Source organism: Nerophis lumbriciformis, linkage group LG04 (assembly GCF_033978685.3).
Source record: "Nerophis lumbriciformis linkage group LG04, RoL_Nlum_v2.1, whole genome shotgun sequence".
NCBI lineage: Eukaryota > Metazoa > Chordata > Actinopteri > Syngnathiformes > Syngnathidae > Nerophis > Nerophis lumbriciformis.
This window is the reverse complement of record NC_084551.2, coordinates 24,106,548-24,120,595: the sequence shown is the minus strand read 5'-3', so window position 1 is coordinate 24,120,595 and position 14,048 is coordinate 24,106,548. Positions and strand designations below refer to the sequence as shown.

Below are 14,048 nucleotides of genomic sequence, written 5' to 3'. Positions count from 1 at the left end.
GGTAGTGTCAGAGGTCTGGTGAATCGCAGTTGAAGTTTTATGGCGTCTTCTCGTAGACCCTCAGATAAGGCGGCATCCTTGGCTTCTTGAAAAGCTCTTCTCACCAGGATTGCTCCCTTTTGTTTTGCAGGGGCCACAAAGCAAGGTGGATCATACAAGCCGGAGATTTGGTTTAACAGTGCACTCTTGGTGAGTGAGTCTGGAGTTTGCTTTCTCACGCGCCCACATAACGCACGCTGTCAACTGCATGCACGGCGCATGCTGTCACGCTCAACAAACCAGCAGCCACACCCTCATAAGCAAGTTGCTGCAACAATATGTCTGGGAACTCCACCGATGGATAATCCTTGATATCACTCGACAAATCTTTTTTTGATAAAGTATATGGATCTTTTCGATTGTATGGTTGGATTTTTTTGCAGGAACATCTAGGCCCTATGTGTACTCAAAGAGTTCATGCGCTGCTTGCTGCACAACAGCCACTTTGGCTTGGTTAACCACCACTGTTTTCCACTTCCAGGAAGAAGTCACGTGACGGAATTAAAGCGATCAACACCTCTATTTTGGCAGCATTCAGCTGAAGAGTATTACTAGCCATTCAGTCTTTAACTTCAGTCAGACATTCATTTCGCATATCCATTTTGTGTGTTCTATCAGGGTTAAACGAGATGTATAACTCAATGTCATCCACGTACATTTGGTATGAGATACAGTGCATCTGGAAAGTATTCGCCCCCCCTTCACTTTTTCCACATTTTGTTATGTCACATGCTTATTCATCTCTCTCACTAGACTAAGATGAATGCAGCAATGTACAGAGACATCCTGGATGAAAGCCAACCCTTCCCATCCAACCTGATGGCGCTTGAAAGGTGCTGCAAAGAGAAATAGGCGAAACTGCCCAAAGATTGGCGTGCCAAGCTTGTGGCATCATATTCAAAAAGACTTAAGGCTGTAATTACTGCCAGCAAAGTAATGAGCACAGGATGTAAATACTAATGTACATGTGATTTTTTTATTTTTTTTTATTAATTTGCAGAATTAAAAAAACGTGCTTTCACAATGCCATTATTGGGTATTCCATTTTGGAATAAGGCTGTAACATAACAAAATGTGGAAAAAGTGAAGCGAATACTTTCCCAATGCAATATACCTTCGCAATTCCTAACGACATCCCTAAGTAGAAGCGTGTACCAAGGAAAAATGTTGGGCCCAAAAACTGAACCCTGGGAGGAGGCCAGAATTTGACTGATGCATGTCCAACAACCACGTAGAAGTCCACCTCTTGAACAATCGTGTTTGTAATTATGGTTGATATTTCTGTATTTGAAAAGTAGCCAATATAGTCCAACCCTTCAAAATAAATGCAAAGGTATTTTCCGTCTGCATTGGAAGTGTGACAAGACAAAGGAAAAAGCAGTATTTCTTGCCCTGCCCTTCTAAAAACACACAAATACACACACACACGCACACCCACACAATGACACTCCTCATTACCTCCAACGGGGGTGTGTCTGAGGTAAGGTGAGACAAGCTGCCCCATTGATTTCTTGAGATGATTCCCTCTGTATCTTTTGCACACTGCTGTGAGAAAAGAGTCAAAGGAGCTTTATCTCCACTTCCTGTTGGACTTCACAGCACTAACAGCAAATGATATGGTCTTTTTGCACACCGAGGGCGTTCTACTCAACTGTATACGGAGAAGAGGGAGGAGTACAGATGAGTGTTTGGTGAGTTTTCCCTCGGTTGCCAGTTAAGTGAAATGATCATCCAATGTTAAGGGTGTTGTATTCATTTGCTGGGGCAGTTTGATAAGATTACTCTGAGCCCTCGGAAACTTAGCCTGCTCTCTGGTGTGAATTTGTGTGAATCGAAATGCCCAAAGCGCTTTGTCACACTCTAACAGAGCAAATAAAGCGCTTTGTTAGAAAAAGTGGAAAATCCTATCTTTTTGGTCATATTGAATGGATGGTGAAGACCTTCCAGCAATGTCTGTGGTTTGGGGGAAATGGATTAGTTTTAACCACACAGTTGTTTTTGCTATGCATATTACAAACATAGGTCAATGGGCTTGTCTGAATTTCATGCAATACTTGTTTGCAGAGCCTATATATTTTAATTGGTAATTGGATGTGTGAATATAAGGATATAACTAACAAGAGCACAAAGGCTCAGCTGTCATGATCCGTTACCCGGGTCATGGCATGATTTATGTTTGGTAGTTTTTCTGTTTTAGTCTGTTTCCTGGGTGTACCCTCTTTCCCTGTTTGCTGTTGGTTTCCATGGGCACTGATTCTCCTCACCTGTCTTAGTTTTGCAATTAGTGTTCCCACCAGGTGTTTTGGTTAATCACTCCCCTTTATAGTTTCCTGTCACCCAGCATTAGTTGCTGGGTCAATGTGTTCTATAGGCAAGAGTTACGTTCTCCCGGTTTTTCTCCTCGCTCTAGTGATCTTTGTACACTCTAGCACTCCCCGTTTTTCACCCTTGGTGACATTTTGGTTTTGTTTAGCTCCACGCTTGCTAGCGTCCGCAGTATTGTATTTTTGTCCTGCGTTTAATTTATTAAAAAGACCTTAATTTTACCTGCACGCTACCCCTGCTTGTCTTCTGCCTTGGAAGGAATGCTACCAGCGCAGCAATGCGCCCCCCAAGATGTAACATTAGCATTTGAATACTGGCAAACAAAGAACATTTGCTAAATGGAGGAAAGGATTAAGTCGATCAACTTTAAGATTGCATGCCCGCTGAAATAGTGTGCACATGAGCGCGGTGGTTTGGGTGCAGTGATCTGTGGGGAGACAAACAGCGATCATTATTATAACATTTTTTATTAATGCAGACATGTTAAAAGTGCAATTTAAATGTTGACAATGTGCATTTATCATAAAAAATGAAGGTTATGACAAGCAGAAAAACTACTTTCTCTAAAATACGCATTGAGGCTATACGGTGTGTTTTGTCTGATTACTCGATTAATCGAACAATATAATCAACAGTGTTGGGACTAACGCGTTACAAAGTAACGCGTTACTGTAACGCCGTTAGTTTCGGCGGTAACTAGTAATCTAACGCGTTATTTTTTTTTATTCAGTAATTTAGTTACCGTTACTACATGATGCGTTACTGCGTTATTTTACGTTACTTTTGATGTAGTATCGCCTAGAAACAGAAGCGCTGCGGTGCCGTTCTTCTGAATCTTCCTCTGTCACAAGCCGGAGAGAAGAAAAGAGGCGCGGTCTATGTGTGTGTGGGGGGGGTGGGGGTGGCGGGGAGGGGAGGTTTGATCCGCGGTTTGATATATGAAACAAAAAAAAAAGTTGTTGGCACGTTCAGTCCACACACAGCGTGGTCATGGCGAGCGCAATAACGGAGGAGCTTGAACGCCCAGCGCCATTGAATCGGTGTGTTTATAAGTGCAGATTCGGTTGTGCAAAACGAGGGTTTTAAACACATGCTGAACGTGCTTGAACCACGTTACGACATCCCGTCGCGCACCCACTTCAGCAATAAGATTGTGCCAGATCTTTATGAGCAGGAGAAGAAAAAAGTTGTGGATGAACTATCCCGAGCATCATCTGTTGCGCTCATGACAGACGGGTGGACGTCCAGCGGAACTATAAGCCCTCACTTCATCACAGCTGACTGGGAGATGAGAAGACACGCCCCCTCTACGAGAGTCACCTTGCGCAGGTACTGACACAAGCCGTGGAGGAATGGAAGATAAAGATATCCCAGTCACACGTGATAATGCCAAAAATCAAATAATTACAGAGAATGAGGCAGGACTGGGACCACAGATAGGTGCTTTGCACATGTAGTGAATTTGGCATCACAGAAGGGAATCTCAGTCAATAGGATGGAGCGCCTCTTTGGGAGGATTAGGAAGGTTTCTTACTTCCACCCAAGCACAACAGCTGCTCATGTGCTTAAGACAAAGCAAGAAATGCTAAAGCTGCCTGCTCATACATGATGTCCCAACGAGGTGGAACTCCACTTATGATATGTTGGAGCAGCAGGCAGCTATATACTCTGCATTGACCCACAACACCCTGAAGACAAATGTCACCCTGTCTGATGATGATGTGAGAGTGGCAGATGAGGTCCTCTAGGTACTTAAACCCCTCAAAAGTGTTACATCTCTACTGAGCACTGAAACTTCACCATCTGTGTCAATGATCCTGCCACTGAAAACAAGGATTCTACAATCCATGGCTCCAAGTGTGGAAGACAGCAGCATCACTCCAGATGTCAGGCTTTATTTCACTACCTATGTTTCAAGGAAGATGATGTTTCTTCTTATGTTGCACTTAAACTTGTTTTTTATTAATGGTCATTGGTCCAAGTTTAAAGAAAGGAGGAATGCCTTTTTATGTTGCACTGTTTTTCATTAATTATGTTAAAAGGAAAATAAAAATGCATGTCAAGTTGATCAACATATTGTATTATTCTCCAGTGCAATAACAGTACTGAAATGAAGGCAAAAAGGGCATTAATGGGAGCTTTAAAAAAAAAAAAGAAGAAAAAAAGAAGTAACTAAATAGTTACTTTTCACAGTAACGCATTACTTTTTGGTGTAAGTAACTGAGTTAGTAACTGAGTTACTTTTGAAATAAAGTAACTAGTAACTGTAACTAGTTACTGGTTTTCAGTAACTAACCCAACACTGATAATCAATAGATTGATTACCTGTTTACTAAATAACCGATAGCTGCACCACAAGTCAGCACACATTGAATTTAAGAGAACAAATGTAATAAAATATATAGGATCATAATAATTTTTAAAAAGGGGGAAAACAGATTGAGTCAATTAATAACCATTAGGAATATAAACAAGAATTCTAAACATAATGGGGAAAAAAACTTTCTTCTACCATTCACTCCTCCATATATTCCTTTTAAAGCACTATTTTGGCTTTAGTTGTATTAACCAATGACCAGTTCCTTTAGGCATTAGTTGATTATCTTCATTCTATCTGTGTTCTTTTCAACAATTAAATTACAGCACTGCATTACACTGTGACCCTATCCCGAACAAAACACTTGCATGACATAATTAACCACCTACATCATGCCAGTGCACACATAAAGCAGCAGCTCCTGGCAATTAATTACATGAGGGCACTTCAAATAACAAACTAAATTAGATTGCTCAATCACCTTGACATGGCATTCCTCAGTGTAAAGTAATGTGTTATATCATAAGTCATAGTGCATATTGCACATACATTGTGCATTATATTAAACCGTATATCATTTTAAACACATACAACTGCAAAGGTTAGAAAATGACCATGTCTGAGGGAACTAGGACAGCTGCAGCTTATTTTTATTTATACCAACAGATCGAGTTTCACTGCAGTTATGAGTGAGTACCTTGAATAGGCATGTTACTGCAATGGACAATTAATGTAAACATACATTTTTAGTGCATGGTAACACCATACTTATCAAATGGACATATACTTAAATATAGCAGATATTTTATTTTATTTTGAAAGGTATCAAAGCAGTTACATGCAATGTCCATCCATCCATCCATTTTGTACCGCTTGTCCCTCTTGGGGTCGCAGGGGTGCTGGAGCCTATCTCAGCTGCATTCGGGCGGTAGGCAGGGTACACCCTGGACAAGTCACCACCTCATGATTATAAACACAATATAGGATGGTTTTTTTTCCATTACAGTAGTACCTCAACTTACAAGCTTTATAGGTAATGTGACGGACCTCTTAACTCAAAACACTTGTATCTCAAATCAATGTCTCCATCTATCCATTTTCTACCGCTTGTCCCTTTCGGGGTCGCGGGGAGTGTTGGAGCCTATCTCAGCTGCATTCGGGCGGAAGGCGGGGTACACCCTGAAATCAATTTAATTGGTGCTCAAACCCCCCCCCCCCCAAAAAAAACACCACAATGTTGACATGTGACATGCCTTTTCAAAAGAAAACAAATGTTTAGATAAGAAATATTGTATAAAACAACACAATAGAATGTACTAGTAACATCTACAATAGTTTTATGAAGTAATGCAATATTAATGTACAAACCCCGTTTCCATATGAGTTGGGAAATTGTGTTAGATTTAAATATAAACGGAATACAATGATTTGCAAATCCTTTTCAACCCAAATTCAATTGAATGCACTACAAAGACAAGATATTTGATGTTCAAACTCATAAACTTTATTTTTTTTTGCAAATAATAATTAACTTAGAATTTCATGGCGGCAACACGTGCCAAAGTAGTCGGGAAAGGGCATGTTCACCACTGTGTTACATGGCCTTTCCTTTTAACAACACTCATTAAACGTGTGGGAACTGAGGAGACACATTTTTGAAGCTTCTCAAGTGGAATTCTTTCCCATTCTTGCTTGATGTACAGCTTAAGTTGTTCAACAGTCCGGGGGTCTCCGTTGTGGTATTTTAGGCTTCATAATGCGCCACACATTTTCAATGGGAGACAGGTCTGGACTACAGGCAGGCCAGTCTAGTACCCGCACTCTTTTACTATGAAGCCACGTTGATGGAACACATGGCTTGGCATTGTCTTGCTGAAATAAGCAGGGGCGTCCATGGTAACGTTGCTTGGATGGCAACATATGTTGCTCCAAAACCTGTATGTACCTTTCAGCATTAATGGCGTCTTCACAGATGTGTAAGTTACCCATGTCTTGGTCACTAATACACCCCCATACCATCACAGATGCTGGCTTTTCAACTTTGCGCCTTTAACAATCCAGATAGTTCTTTTCCTCTTTGGTCCAGAGGACACGACGTCCACAGTTTCCAAAAACAATTTGAAATGTGGACTTGTCAGACCACAGAACACTTTTCCACTTTGTATCAGTCCATCTTAGATGAGCTCAGGCCCAGCGAAGCCGACGGCGTTTCTGGGTGTTGTTGATAAACGGTTTTCGCCTTGCATAGGAGAGTTTTAACTTGCACTTACAGATGTAGCGACCAACTGTAGTTACTGACAGTGGGTTTCTTATACTCAGGAGCGACTTATGTGTGAAACTATTAACACATTACCGTAAAATATCAAATAATATTATTTAGCTCATTCACGTAAGAGACTAGACGTATAAGATTTCATGGGATTTAGCGATTAGGAGTGACAGATTGTTTGGTAAACGTATAGCATGTTCTATATGTTATAGTTATTTGAATGACTCTTACCATAATATGTTACGTTAACATACCAGGCACGTTCTCAGTTGGTTATTTATGCGTCATACAACGTACACTTATTCAGCCTGTTGTTCACTATTCTTTATTTATTTAAAATTCCCTTTAAATGTCTATTCTTGGTGTTGGGTTTTATCAAATAAATTTCCCCAAAAAATGCGACTTATACTCCAGTGCGACTTATATATGTTTTTTTCCTTCTTTATTATGCATTTTCGGCAGGTGCGACTTATACTCCGAAAAATACGGTATATTTACATGTAACACAATTTCCCAACTCATGTGGAAACGGGGTTTGTACAACATGTACTTTGGAGGGTTCAATTCTTTGGTATCTCCTCCCAGCTGCTTCACCACCAAACAGACCATCAGCAACTTTTCCATATTTTAATGGATACATGTCTGCTATTTAGATATTATTCTAACACTCTTGGCTGGCATTAGACTCATTCTGCTTCAGTACGGTGCAGACCAGCAGTGATACACTGGAATAAATTTCACATTAAAGATCGATGTTTCCTTGGACGATTTAACAAGTTACAGAACGTAATGAATAGTGGAAACAAAATTCCATTGAGACACAAATGTTGATGCTGCCAAAGTGCACTGTGTGTCATGATTCAGTGTGAATGTAGTTAAAGACAAGCACTGACATCTGCTTTACCCGCCTTGCATCATCAGAGTGAGACGTTATGGCAGACATTGTGCCGTGTCAAATTAAGGTGGCTGTCTGGCTTGAAGGTGCAGTGTTTTTCTTCATAACAGGAATTACGACTGAGACAGCTGAGTGTGCATGCTTTACACTGCCTTTAAAGATGACACTAGTAAAAGTATCTCTTAGTCTCACATGCATTGATGTGCACCATGAAATCCTTACATTTTGGCGTAACCACAAAAACTATTTAAGGTTCACATCAGTCAAAAAGCAAAGCAAATCATTTTTGTGTTTTACCACTATATATCTATTTATAGGGAAACACTTCTAATATCTCATAATAATAATAATACATTTAATTTATAATGTACGTTTAATCAAACAAGATCTCAAAATGTTAAAAAGTTGAAAACAGGGTGGAGAAGACAAAGCATACTGAATAAAAACAAAAATAATATTAATATATGTCTTTCTGAATATAAATGGTTATATTAGGGTTGATAACCCTTTTGTCAACAGCCTTGTGTCAAAATTGGCACAGTAGACCTGTATATTCCTGCACATCTCTATCACACAGAACCCAGCAAGGTGTGAAATTGCTGTAACTATGTGCGCTTTCACATAATAACACCGACTCCTGCAATCAGATCCAGTAATTTGATGAACAAAGTGTGGTTGGACAGCAACATCGCTTTTCACAAACGCAATATTTCCCTTTCACTTTTTGATACCATCTTAAACAGAAACGTGCACGCAGATTTTGGGGGGCAGGTGCTCAAGCCAAAACAATATTCATATGATTGTTATTATGATAATCAATCAATCAATCAAAGTTTATTTGTATAGCCCTTAATCACAAGTGCTTTGAAGGGCTGCACAAACCACAACAACGTCCCCTGATCTGGGTGAGGAGCTGGTCAACTGGTCTAAAACAGAGTCTACTTATAAGATGGATGAGTTTTAAGGTGGTGCTTCTACCAAGGTGGCATCTCTGACTGTTGCTGGTAAGGATACTTGCCAACCTTGAGACCTCCGATTTCGGGAGGTGGGGGGGTGTGGTCGGGGGTGGGGCGGGGGGCGTGGTTGGGGGCGTGGTTAAGATATATATATATATAAGAAATACTTGACTTTCAGTGAATTCTATTCTAGCTATATATATATATATATATTTTATATATATATATATATATATATATATATATATATATATATATATATATATATATATATATATATATATATATATATATATATATATATATATTTATATATATATATAAATAAATAAAAGAAATACTTGAATTTCAGTGTTAATTTATTTACACATACACACACATAACACTCATCTACTTATTGTTGAGTTAAGGGTTGAATTGTCCATCTTTGTTCTATTCTCTGTCAGTATTTCAGAACACACACATTATACAAATATACATTATAGAATCAATAAGAAAACGGGAGCTCTAATTTGGGAGTCTGAATTAGGATCAGAAGTTCCTATATAAACATTGCGTACTCACGTAGCCATTTTGTATTGATTACTGCAGCTGTGCATGGATTCATTCACAAATACAAACTACAACTCACAAACACTTTAGAGTTAGGCTCCACCATCAGAATGTGTACTTAAACTTATAAAGATCACATGGATTTTATTCAGTGAGTTGATTCACCAAACCTGTTATACAGGAGGAAAAAGCACACAGGACGTTTCAATTGTTCACAGACTGGTCGCGCTCATCAGAATGACAAGACACTTCCGGTCTGCAGGTGATAGCATTCAATTGGGAAGAAACGCCCTACTGCCCCTTACTGACCAATGTGAATACTGATAAATGTGTAATGACAGCTCCAAAAACGAATTCAAACCACAAAATAAAATAAATAAATCAACACAAAAATGTGACACATTATGGGTGGGTCACCTATGCATGTACAGTAGATGGCAGTATTGTCCTGTTTAAAAGTGTCACAACATTGCTGTGGCAGACGAACTGCTTTACGGGGGACGAAAACTTGACTGCTGTTGTTGTGTGTTGTTACCGCGCTGGGGGGACGTTAATGAAACTGCCTAACAATAAACACACATAAGAAACCAAGAACTCGCCCTCGATCATTAGCTGTTTATATGGTGGGAAAGCGGACGTGAGAACAGGCTGTCAACACGTCACTCAGGTCCGCATGGAGCTGGAGGGGGCGTGGCCTCCAGCTCCGCCTGAATTTCGGGAGATTTTCGGGAGAAAATTTGTCCCGGGAGGTTTTCGGGAGAGGCGCTGAATTTCGGGAGTCTCCCGGAAAATCCGGGAGGGTTGGCAAGTATGCTGGTAAGGCATTCCAGAGCACTGGAATGCTACTAAGACTAATACTAACACTTTTTTTGGACTCTCGGGGTTACTAATAAGCTGCCGTTCTTAGAATGTCGATTTCTGGACGGAACATAGGGTCACAGCAGGATATTTTCAACTTATATAGTAACAAATACAAAATCAAATTGGAACAAACACGTTTGTAATTATGGTTCAATACAAAAAACAAAAAATAAATGTGTACACATTTATGGAAAGATTTGGGGTATCCACTGCAAATAATTGAACAACAGCTTCTCTGTACTACAAATTGGACAAGTTCACTTGTTTTGTTTCAGTTAAAATCTGAATTATTGAGATGAAAGGTGGGTCTTAAGTTGAGCTACGAGAGTCTAGTGAGGTATATTTGTTGTATATTATTAAGACCCACCTTTCAACTCAATAATTCAGATTTTAACTGAAACAAAATTAGTGAACTTGTCTTATTTGTAGTGCAGCAAAATTTTAAATATTTACAATGAAAACCCCTTATTTTTCCCATTTTCTCAAGAAATGTCCCATATATTGAAATAGAAATGTTGACAGGTATGTCCTCTCTTCCCTCATTAAACATGACAAACTTCATTCAACTGGACAAAGCTTTGAGTTGTTTTTGTCATTTGTTAGGAAAAGTTGGACTAGTGGCGTTATGTTTTCAGCTACATTAATGTTGTGGTTAATTTTGAACAAAAAAATGTGGTCATATCCTTTACACACTGATGTCGCTTTTTGATGCAGTACCGCCTGTGGGATCGAAGGTCCGTAATATCATCGCTTATGTGCAGTGATTTCTCCAGATTCTCTGAACCTTTTGATATTACGAACTGTAAATGGTGAAATCTCCAAATTTCTTGCAATACCTCGTTGAGAAATGTTGTTCTTAAACTGTTCAACAATTTGCTCACCCAATTGTTCACAAAGTGGTGACCCTCGCCCCATCCTTGTTTGTGAATGACGGAGCATTTCATGGAAGCTGATTTTATACCCAATCATGGCACCCACCTGTTCCCACTTAGCCTGTTCACCTGTGGGATGTTCCAAACAAGTGTTTGATGAGTGTTGTTACCTTTTTGTCTGGTGCTGCGTGTGAAAGTAGACTCGTGCTTCTCAATTATTTGCTGTTATGCAATTTCGCCTTCACCCCCAATCTTGGCCACGACTATGAATAATATAATTTGTCTATAACAGGGGTCTCAAACTCAATTTACCTGGGGGCCACTGGATGCAGAAACTGGGTGAGGCTGGGCCGCAAGAAAAGATTTCTTAAAAAAATCTAACATGCACTTTTTAATGAATTCACTTTCTTTGAATGGCTATCCCGCCCTAGCAACATACTTGCCAACCCTTCCGATTTTTCCGGGAGACTCCCGAATTTCAGTGCCCCTACCGACAATCTCCCGGGGCAACCATTCCTCCGAATTTGTCCCGATTTTCACCCGAACAACAATATTAATGGCCTGCCGTGATAGCACTTCCTTTAAAGTCCTCTACAACCTGTCGTCGCGTCCGCTTTTTCACCATACAAACAGCGTGCCGGCCCAGTCACATGTTGTATGAGGCTTCTGCAGACACACATAAGTGACTGCAAGACATACTTGATCAACAGTCACACAGGTCACACTGAGGGTGACCGTATAAACAACTTTAACACTGTTACAAATATGCGCCACACTGTGTACCCACACCAAACAAGAATGACAAACACATTTCGGGAGAACATCCGCACCGTAACACAACATAAACACAACAGAACAAATACCCAGAACACCTTGCACCCCTAACTCTTCCGGGCTGCAATATAGACCCCCGCTACCACCAAACCCTGCCCCCCCCCAACCCCGCCCACCTCAACCGACGCTTGGGGGGGGCTGCATGGGATTCTGGGTATTTGTTCTGTTGTGTTTATGTTGTGTTACGGTGCGGATGTTCTCCCGAAATGTGTTTGCCATTCTTGTTTGGTGTGGGTTCACAGTGTGGCGCATATTTGTAACAGTGATAAAGTTGTTTATACGGCCACCCTCAGTCTGACCTGTGTGGCTGTTGATCAAGTATGTCTTGCAGTCACTTACGTGTGTGTACAGAAGCCAAATTCAACATGTGACTGGGCTGGCAAGCTGTTTGTACAGGTTGTAGAGGGCGCTAAAGGCAGTGACATCACGGAACGCCCTTAATATTGTTGTTTGGGTGAAGACATTCGAGAGAATGGTTGCCCTGAAATTTGGGAGTCTCCCGGAAAAATCGGGAGGGTTGGCAAGTATGACGCTGTCAAGCGCCATTCATATATAACTCGCGCGCCGCACTATTATTACATTTTCATATTAAGGTGCGGGCACAAAATAACGTCTCGCGGGCCGCAATTGGCCCGCGGGCCACGTGTCTGAGACCCCTGGTCTACAACCATGTATCAATCAATTCCTTTATTGTCATTGTCATAATAACACTTAAGTCATACATCTTTATCAACATTAAAGTAAACAAAAAAGTAAGAAATATACATCAACTTACAACAATTAATACGTTAATTTGACATTGTTTTTTAGTCTGTAACAGAAAAGATTTCAAGTGCAGCAATCTGCCTAAAATACATTATAAAAATCCTTATTTAAAGTGTAAACCTTTTGTGATCGACTTGACCCGTTTGAGAGTAAAAAATAAAATAAAATTAAAGTAAATAAATAATGATACATTCAAATTGATCAACAACAATAACTTAGGAGCAAAATATATAAAACACTTTAACCTACAACACATGAATAAATAAAACAATTTGTGCTGATATATTTTTTAATCAAAATGAGGAAGTCAGGATTAATGGCTACAATGAGCGTGTTTTGGAGTGCACAGCTTTTCGGAGTGGGGTTTGAAGCAGGATACTGATAAAGCATGTTCCCACTATTTGAGAAGGGTGGAGCAGTTGGACTGTAGGCCCAGCACACTACATGCGAAGAAGGGACAGGGGGTGTGGCATATTAAGCGGTTTGGGGAGGTATTTTCACAAGATCTCAAATATATTCCCTGTCAGAAAAATTTATTACAGATAGTATTTTTTGTTGTTTTTTTTAATGAAGAAAAAAAGGGCTCCAGCAGAAGGGGCACATTTTTGATGCAGGACAAAAAGGCAGGTTCTTTGCACCACTGGGGGTCGTAAACTTGCTGGGCGACTTATACCTTTGGTCAGTGTCTTTCACTCAGAGCAGCTTTGACGGGAAGTGGCTCTAGTGAGGCGTGTAATGTCCATTTTGAACAACAAAAGTTTCCAAATATGGTTCCCAGCTTGAGCCGCTCTTGTCCTTCACACATTCTTATTTTTCCCGCTCTTAGATCATCTCTGACCTGGAGTCATGGAACGAGGAGTTGTCCCAGCAGATGAGTGACTTTGACACAGAGGACCTGACGCTGGCTGAGCAGAGGCTGCAGCATCACGCGGACAAAGCACTCACCATGAACAACCTCACCTTCGACGTCATCCACCAAGGCCAGGAGCTGCTGCAGTACGTCACAGAGGTCCAGGCATCAGGCGAGTGAACCGTTGGATATACAAGTCTGACGTTTGAGGCTTGAAAGCTGCTGTCTTTGTGTGTGATAGCTGTGTTTATTGCAGAGGTAAAACATTTTTAGGAATAATAAGGCACAAAGTCATGCTCCACCAATGAATGCTGCAATTCCAATCGATCAATATTTATTTACTATTCATCCATCCATTTGCAATATAAAAAATATTTTACAATTGTAAACAGCACGGTGGAATTGGGGTTAGTGCGTCTGCCTCACAATACGAAGGTTCTGGGTTCGATCCCGCACTCGGGATCTTTCTGTGTGGAGTTTGCATGTTCTCCCGTGACTGCGTGGGTTCCCTCC

The 14,048-nt window shown here is 40.4% G+C and overlaps 1 protein-coding gene across 2 annotated transcripts in view; it reads left to right on the top strand.

The window, feature by feature from the left end:
* Window positions 1-14,048, top strand: part of triob (trio Rho guanine nucleotide exchange factor b) — a 237,165-nt gene that overhangs the window by 136,393 nt on the left and 86,724 nt on the right. For both annotated transcript variants that reach the window (XM_061951061.1, XM_061951063.1), the window contains exon 16: window positions 13,512-13,707. In XM_061951061.1, coding sequence (XP_061807045.1) covers window positions 13,512-13,707 — 196 coding nt within the window. The remainder of the gene's footprint in view (window positions 1-13,511; window positions 13,708-14,048) is intronic.